At 34.6% G+C, this 24,220-nt stretch overlaps 1 protein-coding gene across 1 annotated transcript; it reads right to left on the reverse strand.

The window, feature by feature from the left end:
- Positions 1–12,463: 12,463 nt before the first annotated feature.
- LOC111059383 (homeobox protein araucan) lies at positions 12,464–23,145 on the reverse strand (the record flags this gene model as incomplete). The annotated part of the gene is made up of 3 exons (XM_039431345.1): positions 12,464–16,709; positions 17,424–17,804; positions 22,824–23,145. Coding segments are annotated over 3 exons (891 nt in total), but the record flags the coding sequence as incomplete, so codon positions are not given.
- Positions 23,146–24,220: the final 1,075 nt, after the last annotated feature.

Below are 24,220 nucleotides of genomic sequence, written 5' to 3' on the forward strand. Positions count from 1 at the left end.
AAAAGAGCAGGAAGGAGAAGAAGAAGGAGAAGAAGAAGAGAAGAAGAAGAAGAGAGAAGAAGGGGAGAGGAGAAGAAGAAGAGAAGCAGAAGAAGATAGAAGAAGAAGAAGAAGAAGAAGAAGAAGAAGAAGAAGAAGAAAAGAGAGAAGAAGAGAAAAAGAAGAAGAGAAGAAGAAGAAGAAGAAGAAGAAGAGAAGAGAAGAAGAACAAGAAGAAGAAGAAGAAAAGAAGAAGAAGAAGAAGAAGAGAGAAGAAGAAGAAGAAGAAGAAGGAGAAGAAGAAGAAGAAGGAGAAAGGAGAAGGAAAAGAAGAGGAAGAAGAAGAAGAAGTAGAAGAGGAAGAAGGCAGGAGAAAAAGAAAAAAAAAGAAGAAGAAAAAGGCAGGAGAAAAAGAAGAAGAAGAAGAAAAAAGATGCATGAGATGCAGGAGAAGCAGAGAAAAAGGTGAAGTTAAAGAAGGAGACGTTCAAAAAGAGGAAAATATAAATAGTGGGAGATGAAAGAAAAGAGTGGCATATGGATGAGAATGAATAGAAAATAGAAACAAAGGAGAAGGTTGAGGAGAAAATGTGAAGGAAAAATGTAGAGAGGTTGAAGGAGATATGAGGAAAAGTGGAAATTGAATAATAGTTTTGTAATCAATTTTTCTATCACCATCTCAAACAGGTCTAGTATCTCCAGATGCAAATACTCAATGGCATTCCATTTTATTTTGTCATAGTATTTCCCCATGTTGTAAAATATGTATTGTTTTCATTATGTATTTCTAAAGGTGCGTACAGACTTTCGCTCTGCTCCGCAATCGAACGTCACTCGAGCAGATCGATTGATGATCGAAGGTGGAGCAAGAGTGGAACGCGAGAAGAGCTGACATCTCCGTAACGTTCATGACGGAGCGAGTGCGGATCGAGTGCGGAACGAGTGTGGAGCGATTACAGAGCGTGTTGGAGGCGCGTATATCTGTACGCACCTTAAGATGTTGTAATTTTTTATTTCTGCCAATAAAACATCTCATTTTAGGAAAAAAATGTATAGAGAATTGTTACAAAGATGGAGAAGAAGAGAACTCTCTTCTTGTGACGAGAAGAGAGTTGTAATGCTGAGAAGAAAGGAGAGAGGAAGAGGTAGATTGGGACATGGAGAAATAAAGAAGAAGCACAGGAAGGATGATAAGGCAGAAAAGAAGCAGGGTTGGAAAGCAAACGTCGAATAAAATGAAAGTAAACAATAAGGAATACAGAATAAAATCACTTCGCTTATATGGGCTATTTGATTCCAATAAGAACAAGATAAATAGTTTATTGTGCAACTAGTGCGCAAAGTGTCAGTTTGCTGCACCGAAAGAAACGTTTACGCCCGAGCCGTAGGCGCGGAAGGTTTCTTGAGTGCAGCAGAGGAACTTTGCGCACGTATTTCACATTAAGTTTTTCCTACAGTTACCATTGAATATGAAAAGTGGGTAATTATGGGTAAAATTGCCTGAAATGAATCAAATGTTTTTCTGTGTAATTTTATTATTGATAAAAACCTTAATCCTAAATCCTAAGTCCTCGTTGTCCTGGTTATAATATATAATGAATAATAATTAGCGCGTTGTGCTTCGTTGCAACCTCTGCTCACTATAGCAACCACAGCAGTCACTGTTACCAACTTCATTTTGATTTTGCTGCACTGTTGCCCCATATAACCTACTAATATTTTGCGTTGCCATGTTGCAAATCTGGAGTGCAGAAAATTTTTCCCGCACTAGAGCGGAAAAGTGATTCTTTGCGTTCTGTAATCAGTGCAGCAATGGCCACTTTTCAACGTAACTGTAGGAAAAATAATATTCTAGTACCTTTTTTCACATTTTTACTTGAAAATGACCTAATGGTCGAAACTTGTCGTTGAATTTTTTTAAGTTTTTAATAAAATGTACTAATGTAATAAAATGTTTTAAATAGATGTATACATTGCAGTTCCGACTCTCCTATATGGAAGTGAGAATTGGATTCACACACGGAGAATGGACAGTCAAATTCAAGCTGCAGAAATTAGGTTTCTAAGGAGTGTATTTGCTGCACTAAAGTTGATAGAATCAGAAATACTTATATAAGACAGGGTTTTATGGTTGCTCCTCTACATGAAAGAATTATACAAAATAGACGCAACTGGTGCAGTCATTCGGATAGAATGCCACCTGGGAGAATGCCCCTTGAAGTGCAAAGCCATAGACCTACTGGAGAAAGAGATGTAGGGAGGTTAAGAAAGAGATGGGTACCGGAACAGGTTAATTAATAAACCTTATCCCTGAAGTGAAGATGATGATTGATGAATAAAATGGTACTAAAAGTTTTTATATTGTTTTTATTGGAATACAGAATGTACAGGGAGGAAAGTATGATAAAGTTAGTAGAGTATGACCATAGAGAAATAATACCGTAAGTAGATATCCATGGTATAGAGCGTTTATGTCGCAACTTTTACTGTTATCTCAAGCCGATTACTGTCGGTTATTGTCGATTTTTACTGTTTTGACCGGGTAAGAGTGTATGAACGGCACAATATGAGAGACTACCAGCGTCATAAAGCTTCACAGGAAAGAACTACGTGGACTATCAGCTTGAGATAACAGTAAAAGTTGCGACATAAACGCCCTATACCATGGGATATCTACTTATGCTATTGTTTCTCTATGGTATGACTGAGTACTGAATAAGGAGCAGAACTGATGAGCTAGAAAGAAAGAGGAAGATGAGATAAACAGAATTAAAGAGGAACGATGAGGAATATGTAGAGTAGGCAACGTGAAGAAGATGAAGAATATAAACGAAAAAATATCAAATAATTTTTGAATAAGCTACCTTTCGTGGACTGTGTATGAGAGAAGACATATTTAGGCAGGCTGAAGACACGACCCCCGTGGCTATAATGGGTTTCTCCAGGCGCATAATTGATAATAGATGTTGACTCGTGCCCCAACAGAATAGCTACAGCAACACAATACACACTTTATAACGATCAAGAGACTCGAACACTAGTCGAGTCCTTGCGTGAGTCATCAGTAGAGTCCGAGAATCAGTGAAGTAGATACAATTTTAATAAAATCGAAAACATAACCATGTTTCTGATCTAGTAATAATAGACCTAGTAGACCTAGAAGACCTAGTTTCTGATCTAGTAAGTGATACCTACTACTCTAGTATATAAATAAAAATTCGCTGGAGGAACATTTTTGGAATGTGCCTGTTGGTTTTCCCTTAATTATATTCATGAATAATTGTGTATTTCGAATCAATAAATATGAAGCTGATTTTGAGAGACTCGATATATTTTTTCCTTTTTGCCGATATAAAATTGCTTTTCCTTTCAGATTATTGACTTCAATCAACGAAAATAGATAAAAATTCAAAGATATGACGAATTATAGTGGTCTTTGAAATTTCTCGAACAGTTTTTCAAAATCAAATAGGCGACCATTCAGTACATCTTCAATATTCAATTAAGTTTTTTCACATTCATTCAATTAATTATGAGTTTTAGTACAAAGTTATAGTACGTCGTAAAAAACGTACTGGTTGTGGTTATTTCACAACGAAAAACTTCAAATTTCAATTTTGAGTTTAAAATTTTAAAACTTCAACATTTCAATTTTATGCTGGTATCTAGTTGACTTTTTCAGTTGTCAACGATAAGTGATCGGAAAGTTTATCCAGTAGTTCAAGTCAGGTGTAGCAATCGTAGTGAAATAACCACAACCAGTATGTTTTTCACGACGTATTATAACTTGGATGATATTGATAACTTATGATTAATCGAATAAATGTAAAGAAAACTTAATTGAATATTGAAGATATACTAAAAGGTTGCCTTTACGAGTAATTTTCCATAATTTTTCTTGTGTTTTCCTCTAGTATGAAATATTGATAGGACGAGTATGAATTATTGATAGGACGAGTATGAATCTTTTGAACCATGGTAGGAATCTTTTGAGACTGGTAGGATAACAGCGTCTCCGATACTCTGCCTTGCTACTGCCTCTGTAGAGGATAGCTGATACCTGCTGTAAATCTGATGTTATATTAACTGTTTATTCGTGTTGAGAATAATCAATAATCAATCATATTTATTTGTCACGGAAATATATTCTTAAATGTAATTGTAATATTTTTTTCATGATTGAGATCGGATATTTTCTGAAGTAATTTTATTCCTACATTGTTGAAAAAAGATCTGGCCAAGTTTCGGAGCTGAAAAAGGATGGCACTATCTGGTTTGTCGAATGATGGACAAGGATAGCAACACGAATGTGTATCAATTACTGCCATTATAACGTGGACCTCATCATATGAAAACTTCTTGAGTCAGACTCCAGTCAGTGGAGAAGAATACTCTGCCGATACTCTGCCTTGCCACTGCCTTCTGTAGAGGATAGCTGATACCTGTATATCTGATGTAATATTAACTGTTTATTCTTGTTGAGAATAATCAATCATATTGATTTATCAAGGAAATATATTCTTCAATGTGATTATTATACAATTTCATGATTGAGATCGGATATTTTCTGAATAATTTTCATTCCTACATTGTTAATTCCTATCTGGTTAATCGAATGATAGACAAGGATAGCAGCACCAATGTGAATCAATTACTGCCATTATAACGTGGACCTCACTATATGAACACTTCTCGAGTCTGACTCCAGTCAGTGACTCACCTGATTCATCTCGTCCCATCCTGTTGTCATTGGAAGTCACGAAATTTAAATCACCGACCAGTTGTAGCATGTAAGGCCCTACAAGGCGGTTATACAATAAATTCACCGAGGCCTGGTCCACAACATGACAACAGCTAACAGACTGCATCATCCCCGGAACTAATAAATTTGTTGGGAAATTCTAAACTGAAACCGACAGCCGAAATGTATGTTATAGCTCTGAAGAAGTCCGAACTAATCTTAGAGAATTAATAGCGGCCCGGTTTCATTCATAAATACGATATACTCATTCATAAATAATGCAGGGTATTGACCACGATATGACCGTACACACTAGCAAACGTGTAGGTTGTAAGAATACAGCGTCCAGTGAATAGGGATTTTATAGTTATGTTGGTTGGACAATGTTTGGTTATACTGTGAAGCACAAAAATAACTTGCATTTCTCAAAAATGTTTGTTGATTTTGATAATAAAATCTCTAATCTTGAACAATATAGCCTACAGGGGTGAAACGTCCATGACCTTAAATTTTGACCCTAAGATTTAACCCTAAATTAGGGTCGGTTGCCGAGCTCCGGATTTAGCTGAGTTCTAGACTTTAAACAGCTGGAGTCAGAAAATTTGCTTTCCGAAACGGGACGTAGTCGCAGTCCACGTTTAAATTAAATTTCAAAAAAATATAAAATTGAAAACAAAACATAATAAAGAGGGCATAGTGTAAAGTTGAAGCTATTTCGAATTTTTACTTTCCTTGCCCTATTACCATAGGTAAGGAAAGTATTGCTTTCCGAAAAAAATTAAGGTACCCCAATTTCTAAATTTCTATACGTTTCGAGGTCCCCTGAGTCCAAAAAAGTGCTTTTTGGGTATTGGTCTGTATGTGTGTGTTTGTGTGTGTATGAGTGTATGTGCATGTGTGTGCATGATATCTCATCCCAATAACATATCCTATCCAAATTAACGGAATGACTTGAAATTTGAAACTTAAGGTCCTTCCCCTATAAGGATCCGACACGAGCAATTTCGATCAAATGCAATTCAAGATGGCGGCTAAAATGGCGAAAATGTTGTCAAAAACAGGTTTTTCCGTGATTTTCTCGAAAATGGCTTCAACGATTTTGATCAAATTTATACCTAAAATAGTCATTGTTGAGCTTCATCAACTGCCACAAGTCCCATATCTGTAGAAATTTCAGGAGCTCCGCCCCATCTAGGTAAAGTATGATTTTAGATTTCCAATTATCAGGCTTCAGATACAATTTAAACAAAAAATTCCAAATGGAAAAGATTGAGAATGAAAATCTCTACAATTAATGTTCAGTAACATTTTCACCTAAATTTTAAAATAAGCTCGAAATTCGAGAAAAGTTTATTATTTCAATTGCAAACTGTCGGCAACTGTTGATTCTATTAAATCATTCACTATGAAGAGATAGCAGACCTCCTGTGTCTCCAGCGTTATAGTCCTGTCACCAGCTGGCTTAAATCTTTGCATAGTAGACTTGAGATGCGCGGGAACACTAGCGTCAGGTGATAAATTTTCATAACGGCAAGGAAAGTTGTGTGAGTGCGCCACACCTGATTTTTTAGGAATGTATCATTTCGTCAAGGAAAAACTTTTCCATTATTATAGAAATGAGAAAATAAAGATTATCATAGAAACTGCAACTATGCCCCATTTCGGAAAGCCAATTTCCTGACTCCAGCTGTTCAAAGTCTAGAACTTAGTTGAATCCCGAGCTCGGAAGCCAGCTCTACGTTTTGAAAAAAATCAATCGGGAACCTTGAAAATTGTGTTAGATGTAATTTTAAATACCGTACTGTTGACTTTTTTGGGGCCTACTCCTCAAGATTTGATTTTGAGCGCCGTTAAAAAATTTGAAGGACGCAGTCCGCATCGAAACCTGTTAGCACCCCTACGATACAGTGAATTACATCTGAATAAAATAGACTGAAAACAAAGTGATTTAATGGATTGGGCTGCTCAAGTTTTGAAAAAAAATACTCATCCACAGCCTAAAACATCTTGAATATTGTGATAAGACTGTAGATAGAATATACGCAAAGTTATTAAACAGTTTTTCTGTCTACTAACGTTGGAATATACGATCATATTATTAATGACTTCCCTTCATATTGATGAGGATCTCAATCAATATTGTTTGACAATCAATGAAAATCGTAAGGGATGTTCACCGTTCACGTTTTAAGGGTAGCTGATCATGATTATTATAAGAGTATTATGATAAATGTTGATGTTTTCATTTTATTTCTATTTATTCATTTACAATGCAAATGACACCAATGCAATAACATTATATATGCTATAACATATTATAGAAGATAAAATGATAAGGTAGTCCTTGTGCTATTTTTCTTCCAAATTTATAGGTGACAAAGTCCAAGATAAGGTTAGAATTTCACGTGTACAATTTTTATAAAATTTTAGTCCAAAATAAACATGAAAACTATAAATTTTGAATTTAGATGACTCGAATTAATAAATTGATAAGTAATATTCTACTCAATTACCACTTGAGACTAAAACTTTCGAGTTATTTTAAAAATTTTGGAACCATTAAAGAAATACAAACTTGTCCCTCCATTATAATTTTAATTTATTATTATAATTAATTTTTCTATCATCGTCAATGTCATACTCCAGTCTATCTTTTGACAGGTTATCAAGTAAGCGGAAGCATAGAGAAATGATAAATAATAGCATAAGTAGATATCCCATGGTATAGGACGTTTATGTCGCAACTTTTACTGTTATATCAAGCCGACAGTTCATGTAATTCTTTCCTGTGAAGATTTATGACGCTGGTAGTCTCTCATAATGTGCCGTTCATACACTCTCACCCAAACAAAACAGTAAAATTCGACATTAATCGACAGTAATCGGCTTGAGATAACAGTAAACGTTGCAACATAAACGCCCTATACCATGGGATATCTACTTACGCTATTGTATCTCTATGGCGGAAGTAAGAGCGATGTACCAGTTTTTCTGAGACGAAATAAATTCCTCTAGTACTTCTATCATCTAATTGTTTCCAGCTTCCACTTATCTTCAACTTAAAAACTGGTGAAAATTCTACTGATGATCAAGGACAATAAGAACTCTCTCTGCTATTTTTATAAATACTCTTTTGTCTGTGACTCTACAGTGTGACAAGTTGCTGACATTCACAATTACCCATCAGCCTCTAGTCTTACGTTTCATCTTCAAACTAACAAAAAATACTCAACAATTCAAAACATAGTGTTACAATTACAATGTCAAACGATCACTTAACCTTACACACACTGCACAAAGATGACCCAACATACCACCACAAAACTGGATCACAAAATATATGTGGGCTGTCCAAACTGTCCAATTCTTCCGCTCTAATGAGAAATGGGTTGGTCACACTGACAGGCATCTGCCTCTCAGTTCCCGAATCGTCACTTTCTATATCTATATTCTCGACACTAATCCTCGCTCAATCTCCACACATTATATATATACATAATCGATTCTTCTACCCACATTATGGAAGACAGTGGCAAGCTTTATCTGATACAATATCGAACACATAAATAAATGTTCAACACGATTGTTCGAGCAATTTGAAACCAATTTTCAGTTGAATTTTATGCTGGTATCTAGTTGTCTTTTTCAGTTGTCAACGATGAAATAGTTGATCGGAAAGTTTATCCAGTAGTTCAAGTCAGGTGTAGCAATTGTTCGCAGCTCACATACTTTTTTCAATATAAATTGAGTTGATAATACCTGTTATTTCGAATTCTACTTAGTAGTTACTCTCCTGTCAACTGTAGAAACTACTGTTCACATCTTTTCCCCAGTTTTTCAATATTTTTTTAATTGAGTTCATAATGGCTATTATTTGTAACGGATACATGTTTGCAAACAAGCACAACTTTCCGGTAGCTTTTCTAGAAATAATTGCTAATAAGTAGTTACTTTTCTTCTATAAATGGTTTCTTTTGCAGATGTGGGTGTCAATGTGTTTTATTTGTTCTGTATTCTTTTTTCTCTGCTCTAATTGAAAGAGGATAGCAAAGTGGGATTAACTGGAATGTGCAGAGAAAGAATAGAAAAGGAGCCTCTAGCAATTTTGGATAGCGATTGTGAATGAAACATAATTTTTATTAATTTTGAATTTTCTTCTGTTCATTATGAAGAATTTATTGCCATATAATCCTTCAAATACGAATTAATGATACAAAATTATCTTACTGACTGAGGAGGAATACCGAATGATTTGTGATAGATTCTCTGATTTTATAGTTTTTTTTTCTGAGCTTCGACTAGGTTGAGTGATAGAGTGGACATTACTGTCCAATCTTAGCTATTTCATCAAATAAGAAATCATTATATTTGATCAGTTATAAGTATTACTACTGGTGGTTTAAGTCTCATGAACAATCTATGCTATTTATTCCATTCACGTTGGAGCTGAAGTTTTCAGTTTTCCAAAAAAAATTAGATTTAGTGAAAAAAGTCACAAAAATGTAGCCTACTGCACATGTGAGTCATTTACTCACTACATTTACTCATTACTACATTTGTGAATAGTTTATACGTACATTCTTGGGTTCCATACACCTATCCTATTATATTAAACGAGCAATTTCTGTATTTATATATTTTTATATCTGGTTATTCATGTTCAATGGATCTCGAAAACGGCACTAACGATTTCCAGGAAATTTGGAACATAGTAGGTTTATGATATAAAAATTCGATTGCACTATGTCTCATCCCTGTGAAAACTCGCTGAAGGACATTAAAAGGATAATTCATCCTTGGAAGAACAGATGATAATTTCGTCGTCTGTCGATAACAGAAAATGCGTGTGCCTGTGTGGGAGATCAGCTGTGTAATCATTTAATCAGCTTACCGTATCTCGCAAGAAATATTATCTAGAAATTTTATCAAAATAATCTGATTTGTTGACATGACATGGTTTATCACTCTAAATTATAGAGCATATCATAATATTCAACGTTAATCATTATTTTAAAGTTTTAAGTAATTAGTGAATGTTATTTTGTTATTCAATTTGGTTTGTAAACAATCTAAATAAGAACTTTTCTGTTTTTAAATATTTTGACTGAAAATTGGACCTGAATTCAAGTGTATGAAACATAACCTACTTTTGGACCATTTATAGTGTATAATTAAAAAACTCGGGGAAGAAACAGTTTTGGGCTGTGCCTGCTTGTCCTTCCCCAATCATTTTGAAGAATTGTGTTCTGTTTATCAATGAATAAATAACGAGCGAAGCTCGAGGCCCCGATATTTTCTATCTATACCTACAATTCTCAATAATATTTCTCAAATTACTTACTAGTTTATTCCTCATGATTTCATGTTCTTCCGTGATGAATAACGGGGACAAACTATGACGTTTCGCAAAGTAAACTACAAACCTCTTTACTTCAACTTACTCATGATCTAATCCAAACTGAATAAACACAACTTACGGTTGCTGGTCCACAACTCTACTTTTTTCTACAACTCTACATTTCTTTTCTACATCCACAATTATTCAGTTGTCCTATTTCATTCCTAACATCCTCATTCTTCTCTCGATATCAAATTGGTCATCCTTGATCACCCCAAAATCGACAAAAACAAAATTACTCCGCCTATCATTCTTTCAATTCCTCCTTCATAAATTGTTTCCTCCCGAACATTTCCGTTCCGTTCAACAGAAATTCGAATAGAGCATAACTCAGAATAAAATACTGTAGAACAACATCTGAGCAACCTACCATTGTTACAACATATTATGAGGAAGAACATAATCTTTCCGTTTTTCTTCCTTTTTTTATATTCAACGTAGAATGAGCTACGAATGAATTCACATTAGAACAAGCTTGCTGAATATGTGAATATATTTCCCAACAAATTACAACGTATGTATACGGGGAGTAGGCATTTACAAGATATTAAATATTAATAATCTGAAGATAAAGATGGTAAACAGAGAAACGAAGACAGGGGAGTTTGTAAGGGTGGTCCAGCTTCTCTTACAAGACCACCCGCTAAGACATTATTTTCTGTTGTATTCGATAAATCGATGTTTTGTTGTCGATGTGCATTCGATATACATGTATCCGGTTTTAGCGACACAGTAAATTCAGAATTTACATTGAGGATGACACCAGTGACAAGCCACGATCTGTCTTTCTGGTCTCCGAGACAGTTCAGTTATCTTGGAGCCGTATTTCCGTATTTATGTCTCTTTATTTCGCTGAATCCTTTCTAAATTCACGATTCTGCGATATCGTAATCCACGATTTTTGAGACAGATCAAGATGGAGTCACGTCATCTTCGAGTGGGAAGATGGAACGTTTATGACATAAACGTATATAACCGATCAATCTTTTTTTTCTATAGATTAGTCCACTTTCTCAACTCCATCACATCTCAACCTCTCATTTACTCCACTTCTAGTCAATAGATAGTGGAGAGGTGAAGGTAGCTTGAGAGTGTTGGAAGTAATGCATCTCTTTGAATAGGTCGATACATACAGAAGCAATATGTTTTGAGTTTTGACAATAGAGAAAAGATAAGTAGTTTGTAGAGAAAATATGAGCGTAAGCTGTTTGTCTCTGTCTCTGTTGTTTGTAAGTTGTTTATCTCTGTGTTTGTTGTTTGTAAGTTGTTTTTCTCTTTTTTTTTGCTTGTAAGTTGTTTGTCTACTTGTGTGTCACTGTCTTTGTTGTTTGTAATCTATTTGTTTCTGTTTTTGTTTTCTGTAAGCTGTTTGTCTCTATGTTTGTTGTTTGTAAGTTGTTTGTCCAGTTGTATGTCTCTGTTTTGACCCAATCATACAAATGCATTATTTTCAACACTCTCAAACTTCAAGCTACCTTCGCCGCTCCACTTTGTTTTGATACCTACCTATCCACTATTGTATGTGTTTTATAGTGAAGTAATGATGATTATAGTTTATAGTAAAAGTCAGTAAAGTTGCGGGTGAGAGGTTGCAGCTTCGATAAACTATTGCTGGACGTGGGTTTGCTTCCCAATTCGATTGACATTTTTCGAATAAATACTTATTGATAACGCCTCATTGATAACTTAAGGATAGATATACGCGCCGCGAACATGAGCAATTCACTTTTAATCAGCTGACTATATCTGTATTTTTACAGAGACGGTAAGATACAGATATAGAAAGCTTGGCATCAGCTGATTAAAAGTGATTTGCTCATGTTCGCGGCGCGTATATCTGTACGCACCTTAAAACTTTCATGCCCAGTTTTGCCAAGCTCGATTGGGACAATTTGAACATATCGATAATATTCTAGTGCACACTTGTAAAGCATAACGTAATTCTACTCTGGTTAATTTGATTGATTTTTCATGTAACTGACCCCATGCCACTATGCCCTGGTTGAACAAAAGCCTGTTAACTTTTAATCGTGATTAAAGACCACGAGAGCTAATCAAAGAAGCCTCATTTTCGAAAAAGCCTTCTCTGATCGATTGACTCACGTAGAATTTATTTATGATCAAAATTTAACAGTCTTTTATGCAACCTATGTTCTACAAGGTACAATACAGTTAATCTAAAACTGATATTTATTTTTTATCCTTTTTTATCTGAGTTGTAGATCTTCCATGATTTCAATATTTCTGTTGTAGATTTGTAGTTATCTCATTGTAGATTTTGAAGATGTTTTGGTATATAATATTGAAGATTTTTTTAAAGGATTGAATAAATCATGACAAACCAATTTTGTAACAAAATTTATTTATTTTGTTTTCATAAATCCTATTTATTCTACAGGATAGTCATACATGGAGTCTCTTTAAAGGTTCATCAATTTTACAAGCCAAGTACAATCTAACTATAATACACAAGGACTGCGTTCATAATAATTTAATTCATACTGATTTATTACTCGAATACTATTCAACATTTTACAAATACATTATTGAATACACACGTTTCCAAAACATGAAGACTTCTCTTGTAAATAACATGAATAACAAGTGTTTGTACATAACTCGTCTGTTTTCAAAAACAAAACTTTACTATCTCCCTGTGATTTTTAAGGATTAATACAATATTTTTAATTGTAATGAAGATTTTCTTTGGAATACAGAGACAAATATTTGAACTGTAGTTTGAAAATTGGATAAAACAGTGGTTTACGTGCCTGTTATTGTAATATAATTTTGTATCAAAAGATAATATGCAATTTATGAAAAAACCAGAATATTTTTAGAAATTTATCCAAGAAAGCCAATCATGTGAGATCACAGAAATTCATGGTGAGGGTGCGTAATTAACAATACTCTAATTACATGACAAATATAATAATACATAGAATATTAAACAATTTATTTAATGGGAATACAAATACAATTTATATCAACGTGCATACTTGAAATTTGGAATAATAATTTACAACAAGTCTTATTATTGAAAAGTGTTTTACAAAATTGAGAATACTACATGAGGTGATTATAACACAGTCCAAATTCGAAGTAAAGTTCTTTTATATCACATAGAAATAAAATATAAGTTCATTGGTCTACTATACATGAAGGAAACAACGTTTTAACCATTAATCCAGTTTTACATACATACATTCTATACATCTTGTGGTTCTATATCTTGCTGACAATATGAATATACAATTTACTTAGTCTAGGAAACTAGTGAAGTTTTTAAAACTCTTTTATCACAAAGAAATGAATTAGAATCAACAAATAAATCATCACATTCATTATAAATACAGTTAACTTTTATTTATCAAATATTATTGTCCTCCCACTTTCGGAATAGAGACCTGTCTGTATTGATCGGAGTTATTGATATGAGAGAGTGTTAATGAGGTTATTTGGGTGAAGTTTAGTGTGAACTTAATTGTCGATAGAGAATGGTTGATTCCAGATTTATCGTTGTAAAGCTTGAATTAGTTTTATGTAAGGCATGAATCAAATTAAAGCTTGAATGAAAGTAAAGCTTGAATCAAAGTAAAGCTTGAATTTAAACTATGAGCTTGAATTTAGTCATAGTTTTAAGTAAAGCATGAATCAAAATTGTAGCTTGGATAAAAGTAAAGCTTGAATCAAAGTAAGCCTAAATTGAAACTATGAGCTTGAAGCTAGTCATAGTTTTAGGTAAAGCATGAATCAAGAATTAAATCTTGAATAAAAGTAAAGTTTGAATCAAAGTAAAGCTTAATCAATACTATGCGCTTGAAGTTTGTCATAGTTTTATGTGAAGCATGAATCAAATTCAAGCTTGAATTAAAACTATGCGCTTGAAGTTAGTCATAGTTTTATGTAAACCATGAATCAAATTGAAGCTTGATTGGAAGTGAAGCCTGAATCAAATTAAAGCTTGAACCAGTAAAGTTTGAAAATCAGTGAAGCTTGAAGTTATTCATCAATGTTTTTCTTTTAAAAATGATAGAGAATTCTCAATATTCTCTCCATTCCCACATTTTGATTAATGCAATTACTTCTGTGCTACTCCTAATATACCGGTAATTCTTCAAAAAACAATCATATTCTATTTAAATTGAATTGATACGGGACTCATGAGTTCATAGTTTTCAATTTCAAATGAACAAAAAAGCACATATCTAGAAACTTTCAAGATCTCAAATATTTCCAAATTTGTGCAATATACAGACAGATATAACATTCAAAAAAGTGTTAATTTTCTTATTCTCTAAAAATTTGGTACAAGTTTATGTCCTATATTTTTCGATTTACGACGTCACGTTTGCGTAGAATGGTAGCCTATATATCTCAAAGAGTTTGTCTTTGTATCCTTCATTATAAAAATGATTCATAGCCTGAATGTTAAAAACTGTAATATTGAGAGTGAATTTTTTTTTCGAACAATGTTCTCTATGACATCTTATGTTTCATGATTTGAAAGATTTATTACAAAGATAATACTTGGATTTATCAAAACCTGAGGAGTCTGTACTATGAGTAAAATACAAGAAGAATTCATTTCCTGATAAATCTGTAATATTTTTCCACCTGAATCATCAATTTTACGATCTCATAAAATTGGTCATATTCTCAACATCATTTACACCAATTTTGTTGAATATTCTCAGAAATTTCTGTTATTAAAATCCCCTGCTAGAAGTTTTTTATGTTTTTGTGGTTTCACTAATCATTGAATTTACATATTCTCGTCAAATTCTGATTTTAAGAACCCGTATTGCACCATTTACCGTATCTATAGCCTATCGGTGATTTTACTTGTTTGTTTTTGATTGTTCGCAATAAATTGCAGAACATTTCTGTTCTCAAATAATTACAAGTGTCTATAATTTAATTCAAGTTACACATGAATAACAGTTCAAAATCGCTTTCAAATATCACTTAATGTAATGTCAGTTCCCGAGTCCACAAATATTGATAGGGCCTATTGTGAGTGGATTATCTGTAGATAAGGTGAGAACTGATAATTCTCTATTTTCCACATTAGGTCTCTATAGGCCTACTTATCGACTCACAAGTATCGATCACTCAACTGTCGACTCCTGAAGATACCCGATACTCGTCGTTTTCCAAGCACAATTTTACTTTTTCTGATTTGGAATTTCAAGAGATTGAGTACTACAGTTAGTTCATATTGTCGAGATTTGAGAACAGATTTTCAAGTGAGCCTACCAATTAATAGACCGCACCAATCAAATATCGATGAAGTTCACAAGAAATCCTCAACATGATACGATAGACCCAACAATACCCTCATTGTTTTTTGATATCTCAATGTCAATGCAGTATCATACCAGATTCACTAACACTTGAAGGCTGTAAGCCTTAATCGAATATCAATATCTGACTAATAAATTGATGAATGTACAGCATTCATAATTCATCAACTAACAGTTTTTGATCATCCTCCAATCGTCGGAAACCAATTTCATACTAGACTCAATCCATCATAGACTGTCCATCAAGAATAGTTCAACCGATTTTTACCATCAATTTATCCTGCATTGAGTAACAATTTATCGACTTTGACTGTAGATAAAAGATAAACCGATTACTACTTTAGAAAATACTGGTCCAAATCAGTTTCTATTTCACTTCGCGTTAAAAGGAGATCCCACACTGGATTTGCAAACACTCAAAAACAGTCCACAATGTACCGATCACACCAACTATCGATTCATTCTCCGTCGACTATCAACTTTCAACTATCGAGTTCTGAATAGTTCTCCGCGACACAGGGTCTATTATTCTTGAATAATCTTCACTAGTCAATGAAAATTTTCTCACTAGTTTCATGTCAATGAAAGTTTTCACACCAGTCACTCGATCATTGTCAATCGACTTCCTAACAATGATTGCACGTTGATTGTGTATCGATCATATCGACTCTCTAAAATGTCCGACTATCGATCGTCTGACTATCGATCACAGTTCACCACGACACAGCGACTAGTTCTTGAATCATCTTCGTTCAATGATGTTCACACAAACACTCATAACTTTGCACCTAGTATCAATCACACAACTTATCGATTGTCCGTTAACTGTCTATCGACTATCGATTATCGAATTTTGACTATCGATTGCCCGTTAATTGTCCATCGGCTATCGAACTTTCAACTTCCCACTATTTATGGACCGTTAATTGTCCCTTAACTATCAATTGTCGACTCCTGACTATCGATTGCCCGTTAATTGTCCTTCGACTATCGAACTATCAACTTCCGAATATCGATTGCCCGTGTATTGTCCATCGACCATCGAACTATCGACTTCGATTATCGACTAACGTTTATCGCGGCACAGTGACCAGCTGTCAGGCGCGATGCTCCGACGCGGCGGTTGAAGCGGTCTTTGCTGTTTCGCGTTCCGTTGACGAGGATGATGAAGATGACGACGCTCCCGTTGCTACGTTGAGACCGAGTGGCGTCGCGACGCTGTGTTGTGATTGGACGCCGGCTGCAGCTGCGGCTGCTACCACTGCGGCTACTGAGGTTGGTGCGCCTGGAAAGAAAGAGAGAAATGGGTTAGTTTCATTGAGTAATGAAAAAAGAGAGAGAGTGAGGGGTCAGTCTCATTGACTAAAGAGGAAAAAAGAGGGAAAAGTCAGTTTCGGAGAAAAAACGGTGAAATTATAGAGAAGTAACAAGTTAAATTTGCTGGAGTTTGAAAGATTATTTTTCATTATTTTTCCAAGCAGCCTACACTCAAGGCACTCAGAGACTAGTGACTACTAGCATAGAAAAAATATATCATAAGAAGATTGCACAAGAGCTATTTAAATTTCAATCATGATTGAAACAATAATTAATCGTAATCAATTTCTAGTGTTTTAGTTCTGGATAGTTAATTTTATTTCATTTTCTTGAGATGAGTGTTGATGAAGGTTTATTAACCTTGATTTGTTGCGTTGTTAAATTCTGGCAATAAATAATTGAAAAAAAATCACGATCAGAGAAGTTTTTTTCCGATAAAAGGTTGGTTCTAGTGAAATTAATCCTCATTTTAATTCAACCGGCTTTTGCGCCTAAGAATTATTAATAAAAGTCGATTTCAAGCCGTGATTGTAGAAAGTGAGGCGTATGAAATGCTGAATTTTATAATTTTTCCACATTAAGTTATGTTTAACTCATATCTTCTTATATTCTAGTTACTATTATTAGGAGATATTCTTCAATTATTAAGCAATTGAGTTGAGAATAAATGAGAGATATTCACCTGGAAACAATATCTGCTCCTGGCCAGGCGGCAACGGATGGTAGAACCCTCTGTAGTATCCGGGATGTAGGAGAGGTGACACCAGTCTATTGGCGGCCACTACTTGACTCCTGTCGGTGTCTTTACTGGCTGCCATATCGGCCAGCGACCAGATGCGGGGCTTGACGATGCCACTGCTGCCCCCGGGGGCGGTGGGGACCGGGTAGGCGGGGTGGTGGTGCAGGAAGTGCTGGAGGCATTCGGGTGACTCGGGTCGGGATCCACTGCTCCATTCGCTGCCTCCGCCCCCTGGGCCACCTCCGCCGCCCCCGAGGTCGAGGCCGCGCCGTGACGAGGGGCGGTCGCCGTCTTCACTGCTGCCCGTGCCGCTGTCTTTCGAGTCTGCAACAAAAATAAATAAACATCCATAAATAAAACGATTATTACAATCATTTTTATCACATTGTAGCATAGAGAAAAGGTAGCATGGAAAGAGAAAAAGAAACTTTATTTCACCAAAATACAAAATACAAAATCACTATGAAATATTGCCAATTAATAATATAATAATAATTGAAATATACATACATGATCATAGAAATTAAAAATACCTTGTACGGAATAAAACACTGTATGCAAATGACCTTGATAACAAGGTCATGTCTGCATTACAGGAGCATCATTGAACAGCAAAAAGTTCTCTAAAGTAAAAAATTAATGATACTTCACATTCCATAATTTGTGAAATTAATTTTCGAGCATTGCAGTCTATTCTTCTGTTTCTTCTTCTTCTTATAAGTAATGAAACCAGAAAAAATATACAAAAACGAAGTTCTACAATCTAAAACAAAAACACAAAATATACCCTCAATAACAGAAACTAAATCACTGTTATAAGTGAGGTACGGTTTGTCAGGTCAAAAATCCAGTGGTTTCAATAGTATGACATTTATGTAAATATAATGCATGTGAAATCGACATCCAAACAACATACACGGAATCCAACATCTTTACTTAACTCTGAATAAGTCTGGATTCTATGATAACATGATATTCCATATTAAAACCGTTTATGTTCCGAATTCCAAACCGCTTGTTTCACACACATCGATTTTCGGACGTACGATTTTTGCCGTCCTTATAAATCCCATCAGATTAAACAGATTATGTTTATCAAGTTCCGTTCAATTTCGTAAGGTTCATAAGGACGGTAAAGATCAAACGTTTAGAAATCAATGTGTGTAACTGGCTTTAGACGACTCCTATAATACGGTTTTGGCAGGTTGAGAGTGTAGACTGTAGAACGGCACAGTTTGAGCGACTACCAGTCATAATAGCTTCACAAAAAATAACTACTATGAATATCGGCTTGAGTTAACAGTGAAATTTAAAATATAAACGCCCTTTACCATGAAATATCTTCAAATCCCATTTTTATACAACACGCTTGTATAAAATATAATGTAATTCAATACGCTTGAATGTATTGAACTATTCATTTAGGAAATGGAAAAATATGATATGTGATTTCAGAGATTTAAAGATTAGATTTTACTTAATAGATATCATAGATATGATATGATATACAATCTATGAATAGATATCGTAGATTCGGCTTGTATTTCACAATGAAAGATAATATTTTCACTATTTAAAATGGGATGCATTCAGTTCCTGATGAGGAGCTCTATCAACCTATTTTACATTGTCAAACAAGTGAGTAAATTTCATAATATTGAATTTACTACAGAAATACAAGTCGTATCTCTAATAAAATGTTTTGTTGGGGTCAACTTATCTGGAAACACTCGTTCCAGACTCTCATTTGAATTCCTCATTGCTGTCGTTTGAGATTTCCAGAATTGTGGAATTGAATCAGAAGGAATATGATTTCTTATTTTTGTGGTTGTAGATCATTCTCAAGAACCTGTTATTTGGGAATTAAATTAGAGGAAATAAGAGGTAACGTACATGGATGTTGTTCATCATCATGCTAGAACACCTTTCATTCCATGAATAAATTTCAAATAATCCGATGCAAACCCATGCACAACACCGTAGCTTTGTTTCCCACCATCCACGGCGTGTCTACGAGTTTTTTCCTCATTCAAATGAAACCAGGCAATTGTAGCTGTGCCATGTTACCGGCGCAAGTTCAAATTATAACCGTGAATTCGACATGTTCTGCCCAAAATCTCTAAACAATGGTGCAATTAAAATTGTCGATTCAAAAAATGCTGACACTGAAACAACGCGCCAACTATTGTTAGTCTCAGCCTTAAATTAGGCGCACACAAAATAACAATCGAATTCCTGAATACCGCACATAAATTCTCGCGCATAAAAATGCGCCCAACAAAAATCTCCGAATATTATGCCGCGTATTGTTCGTGTAAAGGCCTGCTATTGTTTAGGCTCGCACGACACTCAATTTAATTCCTTGGTCCAGTAATTACATCGAAAAAGAATGAATGAAACGGACCGATCAGCTGATTATTATTCACAGGAAACTCACACAGAATTAACAAGCCTTGCATTGAAGAAGCGATGAGTTCTGTTGGTAGATAGCACCTTGCTTTCATGCGTTACATGAAGGTTTTACTAGGATTTTAAACAACATTATTTGGGAAGAAATTGTTTCATGGTTTCAATCCAGGTTTGGGCGTAAGCCTGTGGTACTTCTCTGTAAGTTGTGTAAGTCTGAATGATTGAATTGAATTAGATGTTTCACACAGCAAGGTTATGTATCCTATTTATGTATTAGAAACATGTCTTCAAAACTTTCGATATGTATCAGAAACTTATGGAGTATTCATCAGATTCACTTAGTATTAGAATAGAAACATATCCTAGAAACAATCTATTTTTTTCATTTATTTATTTATAATTTCTACAAGGAAGCACTGATTGGGAGAGAAAAAGTAAGGATACTCATTGTACTATTTCTCTCCCAAATTTAGATAACAAGATTTTAAATCTATAAATTTAAATCTAGTTTTTTTTTCGAAGCTTACTGAATATTCATCAAAATGCCTATGCCTATCAAAAACATATCCTTGAAACCTTGATAATTATCAAAAACTTACGGAATATGTATTAAAAAAACGAGGATCCTACGAAAACGTGGATCACTCCCAAAACGGGAACCTGACGTTCCGATTTTATGGACGTAGAAGGAAATTGGACGAACCAAAAAATTGTAACACTAATAATTCATGGCATATTTTGAATAAGGTGTCCATGTAAAATGAATCTAATGTCCTACTTGGATTCAGAAAACATACTGTATTTCATCGTTTTCGATATTGCTGAATAAGTGAGTTGTGTTTTTCTGACTCTAATATTTTGTTAAATTACGCAAATAATAATAATATCGTGTGACCTTGCTGGCTGAGGTCTGGTGTCAGAGTTGTTAGGTCGCAACTGATCAATTTCAGGGCCTCTGACATGACCTAACGACTGCTTCTTAGACAGCCGGGACCGACGGCTTAATGTGTCCATCCGAAACACGCAAAAAATTCCAATTAATGGTGATTAGAGTGTAAGTTATTTCATGTTTTATCTAGTTTTTCAAGCGTTAAAATCAAAAATTCTCAGTTTTTGTTGTTTATAAGTAAAAATGTACTAAATTTCAAAACAAAGTTGAATCACAACCCTATTTCGAACTTTCAAAATGTAATCTAAATTTGGAAGAGAAATTGCTCAAGGAGTATCCTCAGTATTTCTCTGTCGGTCAGTCCCCTCTTGTAAAAATGATAAATGAATAATAAAAAGAGAACCAATTCTCGATCTAGAATATAGAATTGAGGAATTGCTGAATTATCCTATTGTGGATGGACAGAAGAGCAATAAAAGTATGCAACTCCACAATATCTAAACGTCCCCTATTACAATGTATGTACAGTGTTACCGTAAACACATTTATAACAGTTGTCAGTTGTTAGAGCACCATCCTAACAATTCTCCATTTTGGTTTGCACTTTCTGAAGCCCCTGACGAAGGGGAGCTGACTAAACCCCCAGTTGTTAGGTGATAAGTAGGCACCCCAAACCGCACAAAATAAATATCATTTGATAGTCAGCATGTCGTATTAATTTTATTAAATGTGCATCTGTCTATCCTAACTTCCTAGGATGGCCTCGTAATAAATAATATGGAATTACGTCTTTCACTTTGATTGTTCGGAACGGCAGGGTGCTTAACAGTTGTCCTTCCTCTCTCTCACTCTCTCTTACCCGTCTCTCACTGGAGAGTATTGTAACATGATAGTCGGTAATGGTTCCGAATAGGGTGTGGGGTGGGGAGAGATAGGTCTTTTGAAAAAATCATCCATTTTGTACATCTGGTTTAGATATCGTACCATCCACACTCACCCTTCGCCCCTATTACGGCTTATTATCAAAAATAGTACCCCAACGGTTTTTTGTAGATGACCTATTCGAGTAGTACGCCATTGATTCAAAGTTCTACCGCTGGAGGCTTGTTTCTAACTATCTGTATATCTGGGAGGCAATGGTTAATATCTTGTATTTTCGTATTTGAGAATTCAAATTCTATTTTTCAATTATATATTGAAATATTTTTTTCTATAATATAAATATCATAATTTGATATTTTATATTAATAAAATATTATAATTTTTCAATTATATAAATGTTTTCTGTGTTATCTATTCATTATTACCCATCAATAATTGGAACTATGAATTGAGAACACTTTTGGAGTGAAAAAGCATTCTGTGATACATCTATTTTACGATAATTATCGAAGAAACTCCACAATCATAAGTACCCCAAACTCAAAAATGATCTCCTATTTTGTTTGCTCAACACAGAATTCAATGTAGCCCATTCAACAATCCGTAGGCTAACTGATAAATCATATTATTCATCGTTTGAATCCAACATAGTCCAGAGCAAATAAGTCCATAACAACTCCCAAACAATACTCATTTGAAATAGGCTTTAATGTATTCCACTTTATTCGAATAATAAACTAACATCCAGCGGGAAATCCCGATAATTTTCCGATTAATCTCCTGGGAATAATGCTTTATTTATGTAACACATGTTAACACACACATTAATGGAAGTGATACATGTGTCCGGTTGTATTTCAAATTTATCGCAATGTATGAAATAATGCTATTCTAATTTATTTATGTATGGGATAATGGTTAGAGTATGAGAGCGTAGCCTATTGGTTATCAAATCAAGCAATGCTTCATGAGATGACAGCGTGTTTTGTTATCGCATTAATCAGAAACTTCAATGCGAGGTTATTTGAATGTGTATAGAATCTCCATCATTCTGGATATTTAATTTTTGAAAATTTTGTAACGGAACCCAGGCTTCAGTAGGAAATGAACTGATTACGATTTTGATTTATGATGAGAGAAAAATGAAATGTTGAGGAACTCACCTAAATTATCCTTAGGATCCGCGCTCTTCCTCCCGCTATTATCATCGTTGTTGTTATCCTCGTCTTCCACTCTATTCCTTGGCTCCCAGGTCATCTTGTTCTCCTTCTTGAGCCTCCTGCGGGCGTTGGCGAACCAGGTGGAGACCTGGGTGAGGGTCATCTTGGTGATGATGGCCAACATGATCTTCTCGCCCTTGGTCGGGTAGGGGTTCTTCTTGTGCTCGTTCAGCCACGCCTTAAGGGTTGACGTTGTTTCCCGCGTCGCGTTTTTCCGACGCGCGCCGTTTAGGTCGATGCCGTATCTGGAAAAAAGGAAAGCGGAAAATTGTGGTCAAAAAACTGTGATAGATGTTGGTGGAGTCAGTCACGGACTTGATTTTCACATCAGTGTCGTTTGTTACATGAACAAATTGAAATAAATATTAAGCCGTGTCCACACTTGTTCGACATACATGTTTGGCAAACATGTTTGTTGAGGAGCTCAGGGACAAACATTTTGAAAAGTTTGGATAATCATTGTTTCTCAAACAAAAATCTACTGTTTTTCCGAACATTTTCAGATTTGACAGCTGTAAAACATAAAACCTTCCCACTTACAAATATTTAATTCGGTGAAGCGTCCACACTGGCCAAGGGCAAACATTGTTTGTCAAACATAATAAAATTTGCCCAAACTGTTTCAACAAGCATGTTTATCTAACATTTGTTCAGTGTGGACACGGCTAAAAATTTATAATATTATTATAATTATAATATGTATTCCTATTCTATTATCTCATTAATTTCAAAGGGGAATTTAATTATATTTTATAAATACAAGAAAATATCCCAGAATTCATACATTTTATAATATAAATGTTAATACAAATATATGAGTCAATAAGTGTATAAGCCAATGAAACTATTGTGAATCATAATCACAATGAATCAAATCGAAAAAAACGAATTATAGTTGGAAATAGTTGAAACATTTTGGTTGGAATTAGGTTGGAAAGACTTGGTTGAAGTGTGGATAACAATTTTCAAACTGATTTTCAAGATGGTTATGCCATAAAGGAAAAGAAGATAGGAAAGAAGGCCTAAGAAGATATCCCATGGCATAAGTCGTTTATGTTCAAAATTACAAGCCGATTTCAGGACTCTCTAGGTCTTCTCTCACACCACTTGAGAGAAAGAAAGAAGAAGTAGTTTTGGAGTAATTGATATAAATTAAGTAATTTTTGGTGGTTTCTGTACAGTTTTTCTTTCCTGACTTTTGAGTTTCCCATAAACTTTTCAGTTTGCCATTATTTTCTTTTTAAAGAAAAGATAGCATAAGAAGATATCCCATGGTATAGTTTGTTTATGTTCAAGTTCAAGTTTCAAGCCAATTACTGACGACTACTGTCGATTATTAC

This window comes from Nilaparvata lugens, chromosome 6 (genome assembly GCF_014356525.2).
Source record: "Nilaparvata lugens isolate BPH chromosome 6, ASM1435652v1, whole genome shotgun sequence".
Classification (NCBI taxonomy): Eukaryota; Metazoa; Arthropoda; class Insecta; order Hemiptera; family Delphacidae; genus Nilaparvata; species Nilaparvata lugens.